The sequence below is a fragment of the Meriones unguiculatus genome, chromosome 1 (assembly GCF_030254825.1).
Source record: "Meriones unguiculatus strain TT.TT164.6M chromosome 1, Bangor_MerUng_6.1, whole genome shotgun sequence".
Lineage (NCBI taxonomy): Eukaryota > Metazoa > Chordata > Mammalia > Rodentia > Muridae > Meriones > Meriones unguiculatus.
Genome location: NC_083349.1, coordinates 46,926,273 through 46,949,456, shown reverse-complemented (window position 1 = coordinate 46,949,456; position 23,184 = coordinate 46,926,273). Strand labels below are relative to the sequence as shown.

The window sequence follows — 23,184 nt, the reverse complement described above, 5'->3', positions numbered from 1 at the left end:
GGGCTCCCAGAGCATATGGCCCAGCTAAGTTCTCCTCAAATTTGTGACTCACAGAATCCAGAAGATAATAAGTATCTGTTATCGTTTTAAAGTAAGACATTTGGAGATTTTTTTAGCATTATATAAATAACATAAGTCCTCTATTAAAATCTTATATAGAAAGAATGTTAAATAAGTAAACTGCATAAAGTTTATTTTATAAAATAAGTCAACACTTTTTAAATAAAATTTTATATTTAATATTAGGTTTAAAATTATTTACATGTTCTCATATTTCATTGAAATTCACTTCTCTATTTAAAGCCTGATATTATAAACTTTATTAAAATTACTTTTAAAAAAGAAAATCTAAATGTAAGATCAAATTGCTGATTCTGTTACTTTTTAAATGATGAAGGTATTCACATGAATATTTGCTAACAATAAAAAAATCAAATTAGTAAATGAGTAATGGAAAGAATGATGATTTTACTCAGTTTTCATATAGGAAGGAGGGTAGGTGATAATACCTTCAAGTAGACAAGACCTTTAAACAGCAAATGGTCATTGACTTTCTGTTACAAAACATATTTCTAAATATAATTAATACAAATTAAGATGTAGGGGTTTTTTTGTTTGTTTTGTTTTGTTTTTTGTTTGTTTGTTTGTTTTTTTAGTTCTCCTTAGAAAGCAGCAGGCTAGGGAAAATAAAATAAAATTTGAATACCACTTACAAAACCCAACTTCACAATTCCATTAAGTATTTGATAACTGAAAACTTAAGACTTAAAGGTGGAAGGATTGGGCAGGTGTTTGTGAATGAGGCTTGCATGGTGGATAACTGTCACGTTAATTGTGCTGCATGTTGGGATCTGGCAAGAGTGGAAATGACAGTTTTCAGGCATCTGCTGTTCCCCTGTGCCCAGAGTTGTGGAAATTGTGTGGATGGGTAAGGATTCCCTGTCTTCTAGTAAACAGCCTTTGATGTTCACTTAGAATCATCCCTGTGTAGGTTAGACCCCCTTTGACACCAGCAGAGATGCCCTTAAGAGTTCACCCATGGGAACAGGATATTGTTTATCATGTGAGAAATAAGCCTATTTCTGCCCCTGACCTATGCCAGGACTCTACAGGTGCCTCCTGGGAAAAGAAATTCCATTTGCTAAGTACCACAAGAGAATAGAAATTCATCTTTTGTCATTCTTAAACTCCAAATCTGTTATATAATAACATGAATTTCTACCTAGCTTCATAGTGTTTTTAAATTCTAGAATGTTTTGTTTTCTCTTGAAGATTTGTTGATACATTTTCCCCCGCAGAAATATTACATGAGAATAGAAAATGAGAGATTTTCTAGCTATGTAGATCAGAGGCTACATAAAAGAAGTCAGGATGAAGATCACGTAGTTGATAGTAGAACAGGCTGTTTCCTGTAGAATTAAATGACAGTAAACATTAAGAATTTAGAGTAATGTCCACTACAGATTACCCAGGCACTAAATAAAAAAAATCATCAGTGCTCATCAATACTGTTGATAGAAAAATATACGCCCTTGTATGAGCACTCGCGCTAGTACTGCCATCTCCTCATCTTCCCATCAACTCTTCCCTGACCTAAAAGCCCTCCTGCCACTACAGCACCCTTTTAAACTTGACACTGAGATAGCTCTAGTCTTGTCCTATTACCACACTTCACTGTATACCGTGTCATCTCCCCTTGCTTCTAAACATTTACTTAATCTGTGAAGCTTCTCCATTTGGCACTTCAAGAGTGAACAGACAGACTCATCTTTACACTCTTACATTATAGGTCAATGTGCAATGTAGGAGAAAAGTATGCGTTCACAGTGAGATGGAGAGCTGGGGATGTGCCACATGCTTCCATCCAACGGAAGAAGCCTGGGAAACAGGCATTTTTCATCAGAGTGGATTGATTCTGTTCACTAAACTAGGGAACTCTCCAGCAAACTGACATCCAGAGAAAACCCCACAAGCCATAGCCACGAGTCCATGCTTTACTGGCCACCTCATTGGTCTTACCTTAGAAAATCCTTTGCAATACATAGATAGGTGATTTCTAATTCTTTCCTCCAGCTTTGCCATACCAAAGTCACTAGTGAACTCTCATAGTTGAATTCACATGTTGATGCTCATGTCTTTTGTAGTTTGTAAGTCTGTAGCTTTTCATACAGTTCTCCACATCCTCATCTTGAAATCTCCTCTCCCAGAACTTACATTCTCTTGATGCTTTTCCTCTCTGGCTGCTTGTTCCCACCACTTTTTCAATGGTGGTGTGCTCTAGAACTCCTTTGAATTAATGTTTTTTCTTCATCATCTCCGGCAATATCAGGTTGTCTTCCAACTTTTGAACCCAAATGTGCTGCTAAGCTCCAGATTTATATTTCCAGGACAGATTCTGTTTTCCCAACATCAGACTTCCAGATGCCTACTTGAAAAGTTCACCTAGATATAGCGTGTGTGTGTGTGTGTGTGTGTGTGTGTATCAGAAATCTAAAATATCAAAACTGAACTACTCTTGATCCAAACTTGTTTTTATTACAGTGTTTCTTATTTCAATCATTTGAGCTCCATCATTTCTGTCATGAGCCTCAAGTCTAATAATCATACTTTTCTTTTTCCCTTTCTATGCTTTTCATGTTCTTCACGTAGAAAATTGTGCTGATGCTCTTTTGTAAATATATGTGAAACCAACCACATTTAAGCTGCATCTTCTGTTACCTGGGTTACTCAAAGGCTGGTCCCTATTGTACTAGCTTTGGTCTCCTATTGAGTTCTACCGTCCTAGAGGCAATTGCAAAGGTGAATTAAAATGTTAGAACAAGCCATGCTTCCTTCTCTAGGGTTTCCTTTTGAGAGGAAGTCGAAGCCCTAAAGTTCTAGAAAGCACTAGACAATTCACACCTCTCTGCCACCCTTCCCCCAATCCCATTCCCTTCTCCCACCCTTGTTTCTGCTGCTCTAGCCTCTGTGGTAACCTTGCTAATTGTAACACACACCAGATAGACATCTGCCCTGGGGCAACTACACTTTCATTTTCTTCTACCCAGATTCCACAGGGCTTACTTTCTCTCCTAAGTGAGTCCCCTGGTCTCTGAGTTAATGCCCACAGCCCTCCTGCGCCTGTTCTCACACTCCTGACGGTCATCCACAACATTTCACACAGTTAATATACACGTTTTTGTTTCTTTTTCTCCTCCATCGCATGGAAGCCGTATGAGGGTTGGGTTTTCCTTTTCTCTATTTTGTACACACTTGTGTCCGCAGTCAGTATCAATAAGAGTACCTGAAATGTTTGTGTTTTATTAAGAATTTGCAGAACCACCTGATTCTGCTGAGAACACATCACTTGAAATCTGTTTTGACCTTAATATTGAGAATACTTACTATCCAAAATTATTTCAAAGATTTGTATTTTACTCTACATTAATTGGATCAGGTTCCTTACCTCAGTCCATAAAATGTCTTTCAGCACAGCAAATTTGTGTATTGTGCTAGGCTCTAGAGAGCTACATTGGTATATTATGTTAAGATTCTATGGTTTTCATGAAATCTGTCCCTCACAGGAAAATTATGTCTTTATCAACCTAGGGATAGAACAATTGCTGTCACCCTTAGTCAACAAGTTTCTATTATAAAACATGTAGGGCTAAGGTGATCCTACCTTGAAAATGGCCTTTGCCATTTCAAGTCAATTAATCTATTATTTCTATGCTAAAAATAAATGAGTGAAAAAGAATGAACAGACTGTCATGGGTCACAAGCTGGTTTTCATAGCTAAATTCCTAATCACAGGATGTTGCCAAGCCTCATTTCCAGTTCACGAACACTCCAGAATAGAAGCAACCCATTATATTCTTTTAGAATTAGTGGGCAGCTGTAAACCTCATACAGTCCTTGGAAAAATATTAAAAACTTATTCATCAGGTCACTAAGGTAGTCATAACATAGTTAGTTGTAGAGTTTATTTTGATGGCCCTTGAAAATGTACAAAAGTGATAACTTAATAATTTCACATAATATTAAACTGAATTGGGCAAATTTTTAAAAATTGCTAAAAAAAAAAAAAAAAACCCCTCTCATACCCTGTTGGAACTACATTGCTTACTGGAATGAAGATCTAGTCACCTGGTTCTTACAGAAAATTAGCAAAAATGAAATGTCTGGTTTATATTAATTGATGAATTATCACAATAGAAAGGTAGTAATACACGAAAGCAACATGATAAGAGCTATATTCAAACTCCTGTCACACTGTAAGCTTTTAGCTTCATCTCACTAGAAAAACCCCTTTCACATTGTAAGCTTTTAGTTTCATCTCATTAGAAAACTGATAATGTTACTTACCTACTAATATTTAACAATAACATCCAAGTCTTTTTTTTCCTAGACATATGCAATGCATTCCATAATGTAATATTTTTACTATGGGGAGTAAAATATATTCCATTTAGAAATGAAGGATGAGTTGAACAAAAAAAAAAAGAAGTATCCAGGATATCTAGTAACATCTGAAAATGTAAATAATAGAGACGGTTTCTGTATGTAGCCGGAAACCCCTAATTAGGGGTGCAGGGGCAGATGGGCTGCACGGGCAGGCACCTGCTTCCCACTTCAGGCTCGAGTCTCATGGCACACTGTAATGCTCTAGGCAACGATAACAGGATGTTTGTAAGCAATGATAACTTCCGTGTTACTTCTTAACTCTATGTTTCTGCTTTCAGATCTCCCTCCCCTTCCAGAGGAAGTTAGCGATGCCGTAGCTTTAATGTCTGTTTTAGCTGCAAAGCTCAATGTTCACTTTCTGTTAGAAAATCTAAAACAGGTGGTATGCAATTTCTCTTGATTTGGAATTCTTTAAAGGCAAGTAAATTGGGAACTCCAGCGTGGGTGGGCTAACTGCCGCAGTAACCCAATGACATTTTCCCGAATTGAGCCCATTCTCTGGTGGCGCCATCTTTGTAACCCTGGCTCTCAATCGCATCACCGCCAGAACCATTGCTGCCTCATTTTCATTGACTCCCTAAGATGCCAAAATGACTTCCGTTTGATTCTGATTTAGATTTTCAATGGAAAGTAAAAGCGTGGGGTGGAGAGGCAGCAGCTAAAGCAGGAATTTGAGCCAGTGCATTGCTGAACAGAAGGAATCTGGTCTGGAAGGAGGAGGGGGGACCTGAACCAGAAGGAAAGGGGATCATTTGCTTAAGTTCTTTTTTTTTTTTTTAAAAAAAAAAAAAAAAAGGCTTGATTCAGAAGCCCAAGATTTTCCCATTTGTCCCAGCCAGGTAATTTTTAATTTTTGTCCTTTTATGATAGCACGAGGCCCGAGAATAAGAAGGCATATGCTGTTCACGACTGGTTATAAGCGTTGTGTCTCATGTGTGGATTGTGTTCCTACAGAGGAACCTAGGGTGGAAAGGCTCGGCAGTGTCAGACACAAAAGCATGGATGCTGAGAACGGGATTATGGGTAGAGGGAGAATACTGTTTGTTCCTGCTTGCTTAGGTCTGCATGGAGGACCCTTGATTCAAGTAAATCTGTAACGATACAGACCAGGCTCTTCCCGTCAGCGCCGCTGGGTGGAAGTGGGCAGGTGATGAGAGCTGCTGGAAGAGATGGTACCGAGGTGGCTGCACTAACTGGGTGCTGAAGCCTCCTGGTGTCAGTTTCATCTCCAGAGCATTAGCTTACTAATGACTCCTTCTCCAGTGACAGAAAACATCTCCATGCAAAGTTAATTGTGTTGTATATTCATAGCACTGCAAATAAACTCATGTGATTTTAAAGAAAAGTTGCAAATATGCTGTGAAAAAAGTCTGGAAAAAAGGAAGTGCATCTTTTGTTTCCTTTTTCCTTCTATTATCATTTGTCAGTAAAATATGAAGAAGGACTTTTTCTCTATGTGTATGTGTGTTTTTTGTTTGTTTGTTTGTTTTGTCTTCCAAAGTTATACCTCTGGGAATGTTTCCTTATGCAGTGGGGTGAAGATATTATTAATCTTGTAAGGCTAGCACATAATTATAAAGACACTAAGAGTTGATCTGACATTGAGCCTTCCCAGTACAAAAGATCCACTGATAAGTATGTGATCAACAGGAGGCAGCCATGGTTTTCACTGGCATGTTATTATGAAGGAACTAATGATGTCCTTTGTGCCTACGGACCTTGGCAAGGCTTCCACCGTTTCCTAATGAACATGGGTCTTTGGGATGCTCTTGGGAAGTTTCTCATACACGTTAACACGAGGAAAGCGACACAGGGGTGTTTACAGGAATGGGTCACTGAGTAGTTTCTCGGAAACTCTAGTTTGGGCAATGATTCGTCCTCAGTAGGGACATTTACAGAACAGTCAATGCCTCTTGAGAATCTGTTTCAGTCATTTCCAGGCTCTGGATTACGAAGGTTGTCACCTGACTCTGTCTGTTTTCTGGCTGTGGCTGAGAGCGAGCGTGGTGATGTATCGTCTCTCTCTGTCTCACAAGCTCAGGGAATAGTTGAAGGTAAGGACGCTGTTGGGAAGCAACATCAGGGCTTTGTGTCTTTCTTTTGTCCACTTGAAGCCTCACAAATTCCATATCTTCTGAATGCAAAGTAGACATGAAGAGCATGTTAAATTTCTAAAACGAACCCTCTTCTACCCTCTTCTAATAGAAAGTCTAGAATAGACTGCAAGAGCTACAGCCTTCATTCATTACATGTAACATTTTCAGTTTGAGTCATTCGACAGCAATGAATCACATATTTCTCAGAAATTAAATGGTAAAAATACTGTGCAAATTGCATTTGCTGTAGCAGGGAAAATGTCATCCACTTTCTTAGAGACAATACAAGCCATGATTAAAACAATCAGAATGAAAAAGCTAAATTCTAGGAATGGAGTCAAAGCACATTATTGTTAGTTCAAACTCCTTATGTTCCTAAATTAGTTTATTTCTATGTACTAACATCTATTCTGCTTGCCAACCAAATGATACTATAGATCATACCCACGAGGACTAGGGTAGTTTTTAGACCAGATAGAAACCTTAGGCAATTGGTAATAATTAGACATGACTAAAACGACAGTGTCTTACACATAATTAAAATGCATCCTAGGTAATGATCATCTTTCAAAAATTATTAGTAGCAATTGTCTTTATTTAACTTTCATGCAATTTAATCTCATTTAATATTTACCATAACCCAAGGGATCTGATTTGTTTCTCCTGCCAATTAAATGGAAACAGATTAAGTTTCTTGTTCCTGCCTATGTTAAGTGAGCAATGAGCTGGGGTTTTCCCAAAGCCAACTGGCCTCCAAGAATATGCTTCAACCATGGGCTATTGCTGCCTCCTTAGCGATTCTCTGCCTACACAAACATATGAAAGGTGTAGGCCTAACAGATTTAGCTGTGTCGACAGATCACAGAAAATTTGGTGGTAGGAAGTCAGATGGGTTTTCTGATTACCAAAAAATAATAGGTAACATCCAATGACTAGCATAAAAGTTCTGTGGGTAACATAAAACATTCTTAAATAGAGGTAATGGGGTGTCAACCTCGGCACTCTCTCCTGTGTTCATTAAGTGATTATTTACTTGGTTGGTTGGAAGGAGAAAATCTGCATGGAATTCTCGGCTAACAAGAATGTACTCCAGAACAGACCCTATGTATTTGCGGACTAGATTATCTATATTGCTTTTAATGGTTGTGTGAACTACATGAGGTTGTGAGAAAGCTTCAAAAGTATATATATGTGTGTGTATGTGTGTGTGTGTGTGTGTGTGTGTGTAATTTGTGGATCATTAGATAATAGGTATTACTATTAAAAACCTATTTAAATGTGTTTCAGAGATCTTAGCTCAAAAAGGAATGCTATTCAGTCTACTTTCCATGACAATTATAGCTTAAACTTACGCTTGAAGAGCCTGATTTTATTAGTAGATTCTTGCTACTGTTACTCCAAGCAACACACCTTATTTCATTTATTCATCTAATAAATGACTTCTCTCTGGGGTGGGGGGAACCTCTACACCTCTGTGTTCCAGAGAGACAAATCATGAAAAATGTTACCAATTTTAGTTTATTATATACATTTCCCAGATACTCGTGAAGAAGCTTGGTTACACTGTAATGTTGGCATGTTGGAACCTAAAATTGCAATAATTCTTGCTGTTGTTTATTGCTTACACCTCTGACTCACAGCCATTTGTAACATTTTACAAATACTCATGTTCTTCAAGAGCCTTCTGATCTTTTTGCTGGGAAAGAGAACTGAGTGTTCCTAAGCACAGGCTTGAACAAAGTTTTAGGAATTAGCTTCCTCTTCAAAGAAGATGTTTTCCTTCTCTGCCGTCCCAACACAAGTCCCTGGCTCTCTTTTAGCTTCCTTCACAGGTAACTTGCTCCACAGCCCTCAACTCACTGTGCAAGTTCCTGAGGCCTGCACGTCCCATTCAGTATAGTCCCCTGTCCCCGCAGGCAGAAAGAGGGTTTTTGAAGTCTGTGCCTGCAGTTGTTTCTGCAGTAGTAAGAGGGCAACTTGAATTGAGGGTCCAAACAGATACCACCTTCTGGAATGCGAAGGGCGCTTCCAACACACACATGTTGTAAAACTTTTGGGAAAGACGGGCAACAAGCAAATGCAATGTTCCCACCAGTGTTGGAGCTTGTGTTGTCAAGGGCGTGGTGAAACCAAATCAACCCATTAGGCCATGAACACTTGGCTGTTAAAGAGCCTGAGACTAGGCACTTGTGTGCGGATGGGGCATTCAGAAAAGACAAATCAAAACAGGGTATAGTCAAAAGCTAATTTTCCTCTGCAAAATATGCAACAATTTAAAAAAAAATACAAATATGGAAAAACCTCTTTTTGTTAAATGTAATAAAGAATTGTGGCAGGTCTGAATGGCCCTTTCCAATTTCTTTCATCCTATTATATTTACTAATTATTTAAAATTGAGAATGATTTGGCAATTTCTAATAAGCTGTGTGTGTGTGTGTGTGTGTACGTGTGCATGTGTTTGTGTCCAAAATATTATGAAGTGAAAAATGAAGTAATGTAACAATATTCCTTCTAATTCCCAGTTCCAATGAAAGTGAAATCTGATAGCAAGTTTATTCTAAATCTCTACAACTAAAGAGGATGTGTTTAAATAAGCTAGTGTTTGTAATAAATGTTTACATTTATGGAAAACAAAAAACAACTGCCAATTTAGAGTCTTGGACTGTTCTGCCCTCACCACTGTCCTTCCGTTCCCCCTACAATCGGAATTGAGGTCCATGAAAATGCACCAGAACGTAGCTTTTGACATTCATTTTTTTTTTCATGGTAGTATGTATTTATTTAGGAAATCAGTTGAGAGAAAGAAAAATTCATCTCAAATTGCATAAATCTTTAAAAATTGATAGTTGCAATTGCATGTTGAACATATGTTTCAGAATTTCAGTGTATAATAGCATAGCCTCACTAATTTCTTTTACAGTTATTTCCCTGTTGTTAAACATTTTTAAAATTGCCTTCTAGGCACCAGTACATTTTCATTTTGAGCCCTTTTATGTCGCTAGAGTAGCCACGTGCTCAGTATCATTATAGGTTAAAACTCAAGTACATAAATAAAGGTATGAATAATTATTAACAATGCAGAAAAAACTGTTGTTCAAATATATCTTGTAGCCAGGCACGGTGATGTAATCCTGGTACTCAGAGAGGCAGAGGCAGGCGGATCTCTGTGAATTTGAGGCCAACCTGGTCTACAAAGCAAGTCCAGGATAGCCAGGACTGCACAGGAAAAAAAAAAAAATATATATATATATATATATATATATATATATATATATACACTATATATATAAAATATAAACTATATATATATATAGTGCTTTTGTTTCTTTTTTTATTCTTGTACAACTTTTTTCTTCATTTACTTATTAATCTAATCTCTTTATGGCCTGATTCCAGTCACTTCCCTTCTCTCCTCTTGCTCCCACCTTTATGCCCCCATTCCCCGCGCTGCTTTTTCTCAGAGAAAAGGAGGCCCCCCAAGGGGTATCAACCCACCCAGGTACCTCAAGTCACAGCAGGACTAAGAGCATCTTCTCCCACTGGGGCCTAACAGTGCAGCTAGGGGGAAGGGATCAAGTGGCAGGCAACAGAGCCAGAGACAGCCCCTACTACCATTGTTGGAGGACCAGCATGCTGGCACGCGCACAGAGGCTGCATACGTGTAGGAGTTCTAGGTACTGCGCATGCAAGCTCTTCAGTCTCTGTGCGGGCCCATGGGCCCAGATTAATTTGCTCTGTAGGTCTTCTTGTGGTGTCCCTGACCCCTCCTGCTCCTCTATCCTCCCTCCCACTCTTGCACAGAACATCCCCAAGCCCAGCCTATTGTTTGGCTGTGGGTCTCTACATCTGTTTCCATCAGCTGCTGGATGAAGCTTCTCAGAAGAGACAGCTATGCTAGGCTCCTGTCTGCAAGCATAGCAGGTTATCATTAATAGTGACAGGGGTTGGCTCTCACCCACGGGGTGGGTCTCAAATTGGGCCAGTCATTGGTTTGCCATTCCCTCAATCTCTGTTCCATCTTTACCCCTACACTTCTTGTAGGCAAGATAAATTTGTGGTCTCAGGTTTTGTGGGTCTATTGGTGTCCCCCCTTTTCCACTGGAAGCCCCATCTGATACAGGAGGTGGCCACTTCAAGCTTCTCAACTCCCGCTGCTAGATGTCTCCACTAGGGTCACCCCCATGGACTCCTGGGATCCTCCCATGTCCTATGTCCCAGAGATGCCCTCCCACACAAATTTTTGTTCTCTCTCTAGATCCTCCCCCAACCCCCAACCCTGCTCTCCACACAGTTAAGTGTACAAGGAGCTGATCTCCACCCCTGTTAGCCTCCCCAGCCCCTCTCCCATCCAGTTCTTTCCCTTTATCTACTTCAGATATGTATTTATTTCCTGCTCTGAGTGAGATTCAGCACTTTCACTTGAGCCCTCTTGACTTCTTTGGGTCTGTGGATTGTAGCATGGTCATCCTGTAGTTTATGGCTAATATAAAAATACTTGTAAGTGAGTACATACCATGCATGTCTTTCTGGGCCTGGGTTATCTCACTCAGGATGATCTTTTCCGGTTTTATCCATTCACCTGTATATTGCATGATTTTTGTTTGTTTGTTTTTTCTTAGATCTAAATAGTATTCCATTGTGTAAATGTACCACATTTTCTTTATCCATTCTTCAGCTGAGGGACCTGTAGATTGTTTCCAGTTTCTGGCTATTACAAATAAAGCTGCCATGAATATAGTTCAATATATTTTTTACTACATTTAAATGTACTTGCCACACAAATTATTCAACACACCAAGCTCTATTAAATCAGAAACTACTATTCTACCACATATTTTGTATACAAGTAAGTCTTTATTTAGGATAGGGTCAGTGTTGTAGTTTGTATTTATCATAGAACAGGACTGTGTCTTTTGCATATAAATCACATTTCTGAAATCTCTCACTCCTTTTTAAATCTATTTCTATAAAATGTACCTGTAGATTCCAATGACCTCTCATCAAATACAAGGTGATGGCAGATAATTTCTAGACATTTACCTGGCAGATAATTTCTAGACATTCCATTATGCCTTTAGAACCTGGATTCTGACTTGAACTAGCAACCAATTCATGTTTATTATATATATATATATATTATACATATTATATAATATATATATTTTATATATATATTCCCCCAAGAACTGATAAACCTAAACTCAGTGGCAATACAAGTGCACTCAAGAGCAGGTGAGTTCAAGCAAAGCCAGAAAATGTCATTTGTATGTGAATCAGGAGATTCTGAGATTTTTCATTTTTTTCTTTGAAGCCTCAGATTTCTGAAGTTCATTTTTATGGTAGATAAGGTGAACGAAAACAAACAGGGCCACATTTGCTTTGTTCAAATGGTTCTTAATTTCTCATCTTACCATGTTTTGGTCACTTCACCTTTACTCAAAAGTATACATAATATTGTCTGCTTTATCAAATGGTGTAGAAATATTTTTATTATAATAATCAAGGTAGAGCTATAATGGTAAGTCCCATAGGTTTGGTTCTGGATGAGTCACTCATCCAGTTGATGAGACCCAGGGAAACGTGTTGACTATTTAATAATAATAACTCCTAAGTTACAACATCCAATTCTTTCAATTAACAATTAGGAAGTAACTGATTCAGAGATGCTATGTGAGAACCAGAGACATAAGTGTGGTAGCTGGAGAAGAACCCCTAGACTTTGTTGTTAATAATGGAAGAACTAGAAATATAGATATCATTAACTGTTTCCTAGAGAAATGTGGGCCTAGCAGAGCACCAATGAGTGGCGGTAGAAACAGGAGAGGTAGATGCAGGGGTGAAAGAAATACAGATGTCCCAGGCCATGAGCAGCATAGTCAAACCCGCCCCCTTCAGTTTTTTCAATTTCACTGCTTTAGGAACTCATGTGGCATAAAAGAAAAATTGAAAAGGGAGTAAATTTCAAGACAATTTCATTTTTTTCCAGCTGTCTCGGCTGCCCAACATTTCACAGTTTAACAAGTACCCTATAAGGACTAACAATGCTCTGTTGTTTCTAATCACTATCATCCCACGTGAAGTTTGTTTTTTTTTATTAGAAATGTTTGAGAAATGATATGTTCCCTTTGCTTGCTTCACACAACACACTTAATATCTTGTATAGGAATTTTTGATTTTTTAAAAATATGTCTGTTATAGCTTTGGTTGCTCATTTTATATGTTTGCTGGGAATTGAAAACACAGTCTCACACTTGCTAAGAAAATGCTCTATCTATAAGCCACACTCCACCGCCTAGTTGTATTTTATTAATCTAGTTATAGGTGTATAGGCTTCATACTGTTGTAACAGAAATCTATGTGCCAGTATTTATACTTTTCTGGAAAAACATACCCATAAGTTTGTACCATTACTAAGTTTAAGTTAATGGCTCACACTGACTTAAGAGCAATTAGAGAATACAGTGTATAACCCTGTTATAGTGTAAGCAACCTGAAGTTGAGGATTGTACATGCTACTGAAACCGATTTCTATTAAACACTTGGCAATGGCCCCTCCATAAACACTGTTCAACTGATGAACACATCACCATACATTTTTTGTTGTTCCCTGGCCTCCCCACAGCAGGTTAACTAAAAACGTGAATTGGACGCTCGGTTTGGTTTTGATGAAAAAGGGTTATTTAATGTGTCAGTAACTTAGTCTCTCTCCCATTCAAACTTCATCAACTCTGTAAAAAATTAGAAGATCACTGATGAGTTCAGATTTTCTTATATAAATCCTCAAGGAAAAGAATGTATATATCCCTCCTGTTGTAGACAATAAAGAAAAAGAACGGAAAAGAAAATCACAGCCGAGCATCTTTAGGAATCTCTGCACGCAACCTTGTTCGTGTTTTAAAGTTGTTCACTCAGAGGGGAAAGTGTGAAAGTCTCTTTGATGAAGACCCTACTCTTTAATAAATCTAAACGAGAAGAAAAAATTAATCACATCTAAAATAATAACCAACTCATTGCTTTTCCTGGGTTGTAAAAGAGAAACCACCTCTATGTTATTTGAATTGTGCAAGAATTAGTCCCTGAAACAAATAGAAACAGAGTGGAGGATCAAGACTACAATTACCTTAAAGCTCCTTTAAAAAAACACTTCATCAATATTAAGATAATGTCTTCAGGGAACAGTTTTTATATTCACATAATAATATTAGCAGAGTAATTTTTTTTTCAAACTAGCAAAGTGTGATTACAGTGATATTGGAAATCCTAATCAATACTTCTGCTTAAGGAAAATGTATATAGGCTAATGGATTCCTATAGCTAAAGGAAATGTCTACTGCTTAGCAAATGTGTGTGTATGAATATATGCATGTGTGTGTGCGTGTGTATGCGTGTATGAGTATGTGTGTGTGAGAAAGTGTGTGTGTATATGTGTATGACTCTGTGTGTGTGTGTAAGTGTGTGTGTCTGGGATAAGTAGAGATACTTATGTGTGGAGATCAAAGGGAGACTTGTACAAGTTGATTCTCTCCTTTCACTGTGGCTTCTAGGAATTAAACTCAGGTTGTCAGGTTCATTTGGCAAACACTGTCACCAACTGAACCATCTCGCCAGCCCTAATTATTTATTTGTTAACATTCTAAGCTGTTACCCACTATAGAGCCACTGTTCACCTTATGGTGGAGGACCAAAAATGAAGGCGGCTCAAACCTTCTTGGGAAACAGCTTCTCCCTCTGGTCCAGTTTCATCTGCACTCTGGATCAGGAGCCACTGCCGGAATGTGCTGGACCTTCAGAAGGGTGGGGCTTGGCTCTGACCACGCAGCAGAATCTCTGGGACTTTCTCGCTTTTGAGACTTTTGATACCAGCGCTAGAAATAACTGTTTCACTTGTGTGCAGTGAGGCCCAGAGTTGTTCTAAAAGAGCCCAGGTAGCTTTGATGTTCTGCCAAAGCCGGGAATCACTCCACTAATTTTGATGCACTTTCAGTCTAATTGGAAAAGGTCAAACTGAATGTCAGGGTTGTAGCCAAGGGCGTAGGTAATGATGTCATCAATTAAACAGACCATAAGAGAGTGATTCGGTATATGAGAGAGTATGAGTGAGCTCTTTTTGCACCTAAGATCTGTGCATCCGGCAAACACATTGCTATTCAAAAGTGTCCCTGTTATGAATGCGTGAGGATTGTTAGTACTGACACGGCATTTTATTAAAGAGTTCTATCTCAGATCATACTATTTTGAATTAATAAAAAGATCAGTTATCCAGATCTGGTAGTGCACATGTGTAATCCAGGTTCTGAAGAAGCTAACTTAGAAGGATCATGAGTTTAAAGCCAGCCTGGTCTATGTCAAAAGGGCTACAGCCAGGATACAAAGAAAATAAATTATAATCATAACAATAATAGTTAAAGAAGAAAACCGACAAAGCAAAACACAGCAAAGGCCCAAAGGGAACCAGCAGCAATATTAATTAATGAACCAGCAATTGATGTGTTGTCTTAAAAATTCAGCTCCTGGATGAGAAGTCAGAATCAGGCATTGTTTATTTAAGTTTTTCCTTTCAGGTCTTTTTCCATGTTGGTTTTATGAGACTGATATAATAGCATGAGTATGAAGGTTTAAAATGTTTTGAAAACTCCACATTAAAAAAAAATGTTTGTTTTTGCTTTTTTGTTTGTTTGTTTGTTTCAAAAATAAAAAAAATCAAAAACTAAAGCAATGCTATTAGTGATGTGTTTATCTAGATGTCCAGGAAATACTTGGGTACATTTAAACCCCCAGGGAGTCAGAGCTCAACAGATGTCTTTTTAGGCACCTGTTGGATTCAACTCCACTGCATTAAATGGGATGGAGTTTTAACTTTCCAAAAGCAGACAGCAATTGGAATGTCAGAAATGCGCATTTGCTCATGTTCCATTCTAGCTCATCAGGTCCTGGATTACTCTGGTGACCTTTGAATTGTGTAGTCAATGAGACAAATCTGCAAACACTCTTGGATTCATCAGCTTTACTTATAAAGGTTTTGTCAACGTGTTTAAATTTACACAATAAGCAAATAAAGACTAGTGCTTTTCTGCTTGTTTTCATCCACTCTGAGTTGTCAGTCAACGAGGGACCTGTTGAAAAGATATAATTGTAATTGTAAACTGAAGAGAGTTGAAAGCTTGTCTAAGAAGCTATTTCATGTGCTTTACAGTATACGGTTTGAATGTGTGTTTGATTATAATAAAAATGCCTTAGAGTGTTAACACCAAAGGTTCTAGGATTGTATTAAAAATAATCATTCGCAAGTTATGTATGTACTATTTCCTCAAGTATAGTCTTCACATCTGTGTAGAGTACAGTACTAGACTAAATCCTATTGGCCTGAAGGTCAAGGGTCATACATAGTGATTTTAACACTTCAGTTTTGAGACAGCTGAATGCACTCCTGACCTGGCTTTAGTCAGAGGGTTGATCATCTTTACTTTAAGCCTTCCTGCCCTTTCTAAAAATAGCAGGGCCTTTAACCAGGAGCTATTTTAAGCGAGTCCTACTCAGTCTCCTCATTGGGTAGAAGCACATTTTGGCCTCTTGCCTGTGTCAGATTGACACGTGTGCAGTTAGACTTGGATACTAGTCCATGCTTCTTGCCACTCATATAAGAAACTTGCAAACCTAAAGACACTGGGCTGGCCAGCCGAGAGTCAGTGAATAGATGTGAGCGGAGGGAAAAGCCTTTCTTGGGGATGTGACTATACTCCTGGGATCACCCACTGCAGACATTTGCACTTCAGTGCTCGGCTTTTTTCTGTTTTCTTTGAAACCTGGCTGTGATTTCACTCCAGAGACAACCCCACTTGTGTCTGGATCCTGCAACTCTCGATAAATACTGAGAGAAGATACTGGCAATCTGTGGCTAAGGGAACCTCATGAGAAACTGCCATCTAAAACCTGAGCGGCAAAACCAAAACCCAGCAGAGCCCCCAGACCCAAAACAAATCCAAAAGAGAGCAACTCAAACAATCCCCACTCACAAGAAGACGCGTAGGAAAACCACCAAGATGTGACTGATTTGATAACTGGACTTTATCAGTCACTTGACTGGCATGCAGTGGCTACTCTGTATTCTTCTCTTTTGAAAAGCAAGTGAAAGTCTTTGTTGTTCTGTACAGCCGGGACCAAAAAAGTATGAGTGTGAGAAAACACAGATTCTAAAAGCAAAATGGAACTGAAGCGGGTAAAGGCCCTGCCACAGTCACACCATTCCAGTACACCCATGCATGGTACTCGTGTTTGCACATCTAAGAAATTTCCATTTTTTCACATCAAAAAATCCAGATATGAAGCCGAAGCTGCCTTCTTCGCCAACCTGAAGCTGTCTGATTTCAACATCATCGACACCCTTGGAGTTGGAGGTTTCGGACGAGTAGAGCTGGTAGGTGAAGTTTCTTTAAATGATTTTCAAAGCCTTTCTCCCCACCCCCCACCTCACGTTTCCTCCTAGCCTAAGATCTCTTCTCCTCGCTTCTACCTCTCATTATGAACTATGGTTGCTCCAAGCAGAGGCAGACTCCCAGCATGCAGGTGTGTCAGAGATTGCTTGACAATCTGCAAATTGCCTTATAGAAAACTCTGTAGTGAGTAAATGTTCAACACATTCATGCCATGGGCAGCTGTAAATCACTTTTTTGCCCCCCTGATTGTCTTTGATTTTCACCTCCTTTCTTAGTTCTGATCAGTGCCTACTAATTATGCTGCAATTAAATTAACTTAAAAGTAAACACAGAAAAAGAAACTGGAATATATATTATGTACATAAAATAAAGGCAGTGGTAGTAATTCTGTGATTCCATAATTGTAAGTACCTACTTAAATTATAGTGATAATGGTTTGGATGTTTTGTATAGCTTATTATATACATTTTATGTAGCTTATTTCACTAGATAAATAGATACACGTTATGAGACATGAGAAAGACACTTTTTCATCCCAGCTCATTTGTTAAGCGCATATTATGAACATGGCACAAACAACATGAAAACATAACTCTATTTTGCATTTGTTTGAAATGGGAGTTTACAAACTGACTTATTGCAAATAGAAAAAGTAAGAAAGGAAATCTATCCCGGCGGCTGAGGTGGCTGCATTCCAACCCTGGGTAGTCATGTGTGGTGTTTGTGAGTCACGCCTGCTTTTCTGCCGAGCATGAGGGCGTCCCTGATAGGAGGTGCCAGTACAGTGTGTTGGGAACCCCCCAACACTGGGCAGAGTTCGGTAAACAGTTACTGTTGCCACGCGCGGTCAGGAGGAATCCCTTCCACAAAAACTCAAGTGACCCTGAGCTATTCTTGATGTTTGTTTGTGCTGCTGTGGGGCTGTCTGCCTTGATACTTGGAAAGATGTACTCTGCTGAAGTCTTAGAAAAGGTCTCAGGACTAAGGTGTGTTCCCCTGCATCTGTGTTATACTTCCCGTCACACGGGCCGGAGTTACTATAACGATTGCTGCTATTACGGACAAGAACGTCCAGAATGTGCCTGTGAGGTTCCGATTGTTGCCAATTTTGGTTATAAAAATCAAGTCCAGAAGACAGACAAGTTTTCCTGCTTTTCTGATTTTTTTTCCCCCACTAGGGATCCTGCCCTAGTTTGGCTTTCTGCGGCTATGATAAACACCGTGACCAAAAGTGACTTAGGAAAGAAAGAATCTTGTGGGATTAACAGGTCTAAAGTCTGCAGTGGGAGAAAGTTAGATGCAGAACTCTAGGAGGAACCTGGAGGCAGGAACAAAGCAGAGAGTATAGGTGAATGCTGCTCACTGGCTTGCTTTTCATGGCTTGCTCATCTTGCTTTCTTCTGACTATTATTATTATTATTATTATTATTATTATTATTATTATTACATAGTTACATTAAGTTCTCCCCTCTCTCCTTCCTCTAACCCCTCCCATCCTCCTCCCTCTGGACTCCTTGGCCCAGGACCACCTGCCTGGGATGGCACCATCTACAATGGGCTGTACCCTTGCTCATCAATTATTAACCAAGACAATTCCTCACAGATGTGCCCAAAGACAATCTGATAAAGACAGTTCTTCACTTGAGATTCTTTGTTATCAAGCGATGCTTGTTTGTGTAAGGTGACAAAAACTGGCCAGCATAGAGTCAAGAATTTGACAAGTTATATTTTGACAAAATTGAATGGCTAATAAAAGTTAAAGCAGCATTATAATTGGACAGTTTTGCTCTGGAGTGTAGGGACAGGACAGCCACAGTTATATATTTTCTTTGGTCAATGTACTTCAGTGTTACTATGGTTCCTGTAATATAATCAGCACTTATTATTAAAATACACTCAGAATAGCCATCTTCACTAGTCATTCCAGCTGTGTTCAGAGAAGAATTAGAATAGAACAGTTTGTTTTTTTCTTCTTCCCATTTCACTCAGAGTAAAAGCCTGGGTTCTGATGATCCTCAGTGGTAGATGCTTAAATTCTCCTGAACCACTAAGCCTTTTATGTTCTGAACAACCATGATAATTGATGGGAAACAGTTTTCAATCTTCCACACCTGGAATAGCCTCCTCCTGTTTATCACTTTTTCTTTTAAACTACAAAGTCAGACTCTCAGTAAGAAATGGATTTTAATGTAGAGTCCTGGATGGCAGCCATTTGCTTCCGAGCCATTTTCAAGTATGGTGTTCTAAATGGGCAATTAAGGACCAGACTCTTGCCAAAGGGTGTGCTTGGGCAGCTCTCCTTCTTTTTGCGAGGCCAGCTTCTGAAATCCCAAAGTTGAATTCCTCGAGGAACAATACAGTAGTGAGTTACAATAACCGTGCATCTCCTAGAGGCCACGTGTGTGTGGCAGCGTCCCTGTATTCTTCAAAATGGTGCCCAGGCCGGTTGCTCGGCATTTCTGCAAGCTTTCTTGGGATGCACTGCATAGGCAAGCAGGCGTGGAGAGCCACGAAAAGCAACAGAACAGACAGTGATGATTAAGCAAGAAATGAAGTGATAAACCCAGTGCTCAGTCACCAGAGTTATGTTACATCACTCTGAAGGGAGAGGAGCTTAACCCCAAAGGGAAACCCCTAGTTAAGATGAAAACATTTTAAGAGCTCCTGTTGCCAACCCACAGCAGGGAAATGAAATCACTGTGAGATGGCAGTGAGCGGGGCCTGCTGTCTTCTGTAACCCTTGGAAACTAGAAGTTTGCCTGGTTTTGACACAGTCTTTTTTCTAGCTATTCTCTCCCTTGCATAATATTCACTACGGAAGCTGGGCAGTGGTGTTGCATGTCTTTAATCCCAGCACTCAGGAGGTAGAGGCAGTTGGATTTCTGAGTCCTAGGCCAGCCTCGTCTACAGAGAGAGTTCCAGGACAGCCAAGGCTGCACAGAGAAAGCCTGTCTTGAAAAACAAAAAGAAAAATGGAAAAGAAAAAGAAAAAAATCCACTATGGAATTACCTGTTTTCTTTCTAAAATTAATTAATTAATTAATTAATAAAAGATAACTGTGATCCATAGTATTGATTCCTAAAGCGAAAAAATGCATACAGCTAACGAAGGTTCAGTCTAAAAGACATTAAGAGAACACACTGGAAACAAAGATACCATCAGTCATTTTTTTTCTTTCATTCTATTAAATCACTTTATTGTAATAAACTTACACATGAAACCATCACAGAGCTAAAGGAAGGTAGCCACTAAGTAAACACATGGCCGGCTCCAACTTCCTGTTTTACAATGAATTTATCTCTACAGTTAAAATGGCCGCTCTTATGCTATGGATCTTCACTTGAGGTTTTACCCTTTTACTGCAAACTATATTTTTACGATTTGCCCATCAGAAAAACAGAGAAGTGTTGAAACTGGAACTGCTTTTGGGGACTACCTCGCCCCAATCAAAGTAGCTATCAAGTGTTGGGAAAGACATCAAGGGGGAAGAGGAGCCCTCATTCACTGCTGGTGAGAGTGAAACAAATGCAGCCATTATGGCAGTCAGTTTGGAGGACCCTCATAATGTTAAAAGTAGAGCTACCATGTAACCCAGCTACCCCACTCTGGGGCAAATGCCTAGAGAACTCCATATCACACCATAGCGATAGTCACAACATCCATGTTTAATGGCTGCTCTATCTACAATAGCACAAAAATGGAACCAAGATGTCCATCAATTGATTAATAGATAAGGAAAATTATTATATATACAAAATAGAATATTATTCAGATGTGAAGAAAACTGAGTCATGAAAATTACAGAAAAATCAATAGATAGAATACATGCTATTAAGTGAGGTCGCCCAAAGCCAGAAAGATAAAAATCCACATATCATTTCTCATGTATGGATCCCAGCTTGTAATGTGTACATGTTCACACCTAGACGGCTATTAAGTGTGGGAACAGATTGACAGAAAGGAGACCAAGCAAGGGTAATATTAGGTGATACAGAAGGACAGACTGCTGGCCAAACGACATATACCTCATGAGAAAAGATTTAAAAGCCGATTTTTATACTGGTTTCAACAAAGCTAGTTGCTAAGCAGAACTTGCTGGTATTAAATACTAGCTGTGCTTTGATAAATGCAAATGAAGAACGAGTCAATTCAACTCTTTTCTATAGGATATATATTCAGTTGTCCATCAATCACTGTAACATAATGCAGGCTACATGAAGGATAGCAAACGCAATCAATGTCATACACATCTCTTGAATTTATAAGACTCTTATGTACTATCTATGCATTGAAGTATATATTATTTATGAAATTTATTTAAAATCAGTGTGTTAAAATAGTAACTTTTTTTCCTCCAAACATAGATGTGGTCCTAGAAAAATCAGTCTTTTTAATTTTTTTATTTATTACAAGTTATTCACTTTGTATCCCAGCTGAAGCCCCCTCTCTCCTCCCCTCCTAACCCCATCCTTTCTCCATCTTCTCCTCCCATGCCCCTCCCTCAGTCCACTGATAGGGGAGGTTCTCCTCCCCTTCCCTCTGATTCTAGCCTATCAGGTCTCATCTGGACTGGCTGCTTTATCTTTCTCTGTGGCCTGGTAAGGCTGCCCTCCCCCCTTCTGGGGAAGGTGATCAAAGAGCCAGCCACTGAGTTCATGTCAGAGACAGTCCCTGTTCCTATTACTAGGGAACCCACTTGGCCACTGAGCTGCCATGGGCTTCATCTGTGCAGGGGTTCTAGGTTATATCCATGCATGGTCCTTGGTTGGAGTATCAGTCCCAGAAAAGACCCCTACACCCGGTTTTTTTGGTTTTTTGATTGTTTGGTTGGTTAGTTGGTTCTGTTGCTCTCCTTGTAAACTCCTGTCCCTTCCAGGTCTTTCATCTCTCCCTTCTTTCATAAGATTCCCTGAACTCTCCCCAAAGTTTGGCTATGAGTCTCAGCATCTGCTTTGATATCCTGCTGGGTAGAGTCTTTCATAGGCCCTCTGTGGTGGCTCCTGTCCTGTTTCCTTCCTCTTCCAATATCTATCCCATTTGCCTTTCTGAATGTGGATTGATCATCTTACCCAGGGTCCTTCTCCTTGCTTAGCTTCTTTAGGTGTACAAATTTCAGTATTTTTATCCTATATTGTATGTCTAATATACATTTATGAGTGAGTATATACCATGTGTGTCTTTCTGTCTGGGGGATACCTTACTCAGGATGATCTTTTCTAGTTCTCACAATTTTCCTGCAAATTTCATGATGTCCTTGTTTTTAATTGCTGATTAGTATTCCATGTATAAATACACCACAATCCACAAGAGGACATCGCAATCCTGAACATCTATGCCCCAAATACAAGAGCACCTACATTTGTAAATGAAACATTATTAAAGCTTAAATCACACATTGATCCCAACACCTTAATAATGGGAGACTCCAACACTCCACTTTCACCAAGGGAAAGATCATCTAGACAGAAGCTTAATAGGGAAATAACAACACTTACAGAGGTCCTAAATCAAATGTACCTAGTAGATGTCTACAGAACTTTTCACCCAAACTCAAGAGTATACCTTCTTTTTAGCACCTCACAGAACCCTCTCAAAAATTGACCATATAGTTGGGCACAAAGCAAGTCTCAACAGATACAAGAAGATCGAAATAATCCCTGTACCCTATCAGAAAATCATGGCCTAAAACTAGACCTCAGCAATAGCAGAAATAGCAAAAAGCCTGCATACACATGGAAACTAAACAACTCTCTATTCAATGACAGCTTGGTCAGGAAAGAAATAAAAAAAAAGAAATTAGAGACAGACTTCAGCACAAATTCATCTACCTCCCCCTGCTGCTCCCCTCCAAAAAACCTGAATAGTCTGTATTGAATATAGCAATCTATATTGCTATCTAGATATCTAGCCTTCAGAGAATTTTTGCCTCCTAAGAGGAGAAGAGTAACTTGTTTGTGGCCAGTCTAAGCTAAATGAGACCTTCCCTCAAAACAATTAAAGGGCTGTGTAAATTCAAACATAGCTCTACATTCTGTTTGCTACACATTGACTAACAGATGGTTTAGGTGGCATTGCTCCCAAGAACAAGCATCACCTCCCTTCTCCCTTGGCTCACTTTATGCCAAGACGTAGTACTCATCCATCAAAGTTTTCTTTAAACACGTCCAGCAGAGGATCCGGATAAGGAGTAAAATAGTCACTCTGTGTACAT

General features: G+C 39.1%; 1 protein-coding gene across 2 annotated transcripts in view; it reads left to right on the top strand.

Moving 5' to 3' along the window:
* Prkg1 (protein kinase cGMP-dependent 1) overlaps positions 1-23,184 on the top strand; it is a 1,175,688-nt gene that overhangs the window by 1,110,659 nt on the left and 41,845 nt on the right. For both annotated transcript variants that reach the window (XM_060388343.1, XM_060388340.1), the window contains exon 10: positions 16,857-16,953. In XM_060388343.1, the coding sequence (XP_060244326.1) occupies positions 16,857-16,953 (97 nt within the window). The remainder of the gene's footprint in view (positions 1-16,856; positions 16,954-23,184) is intronic.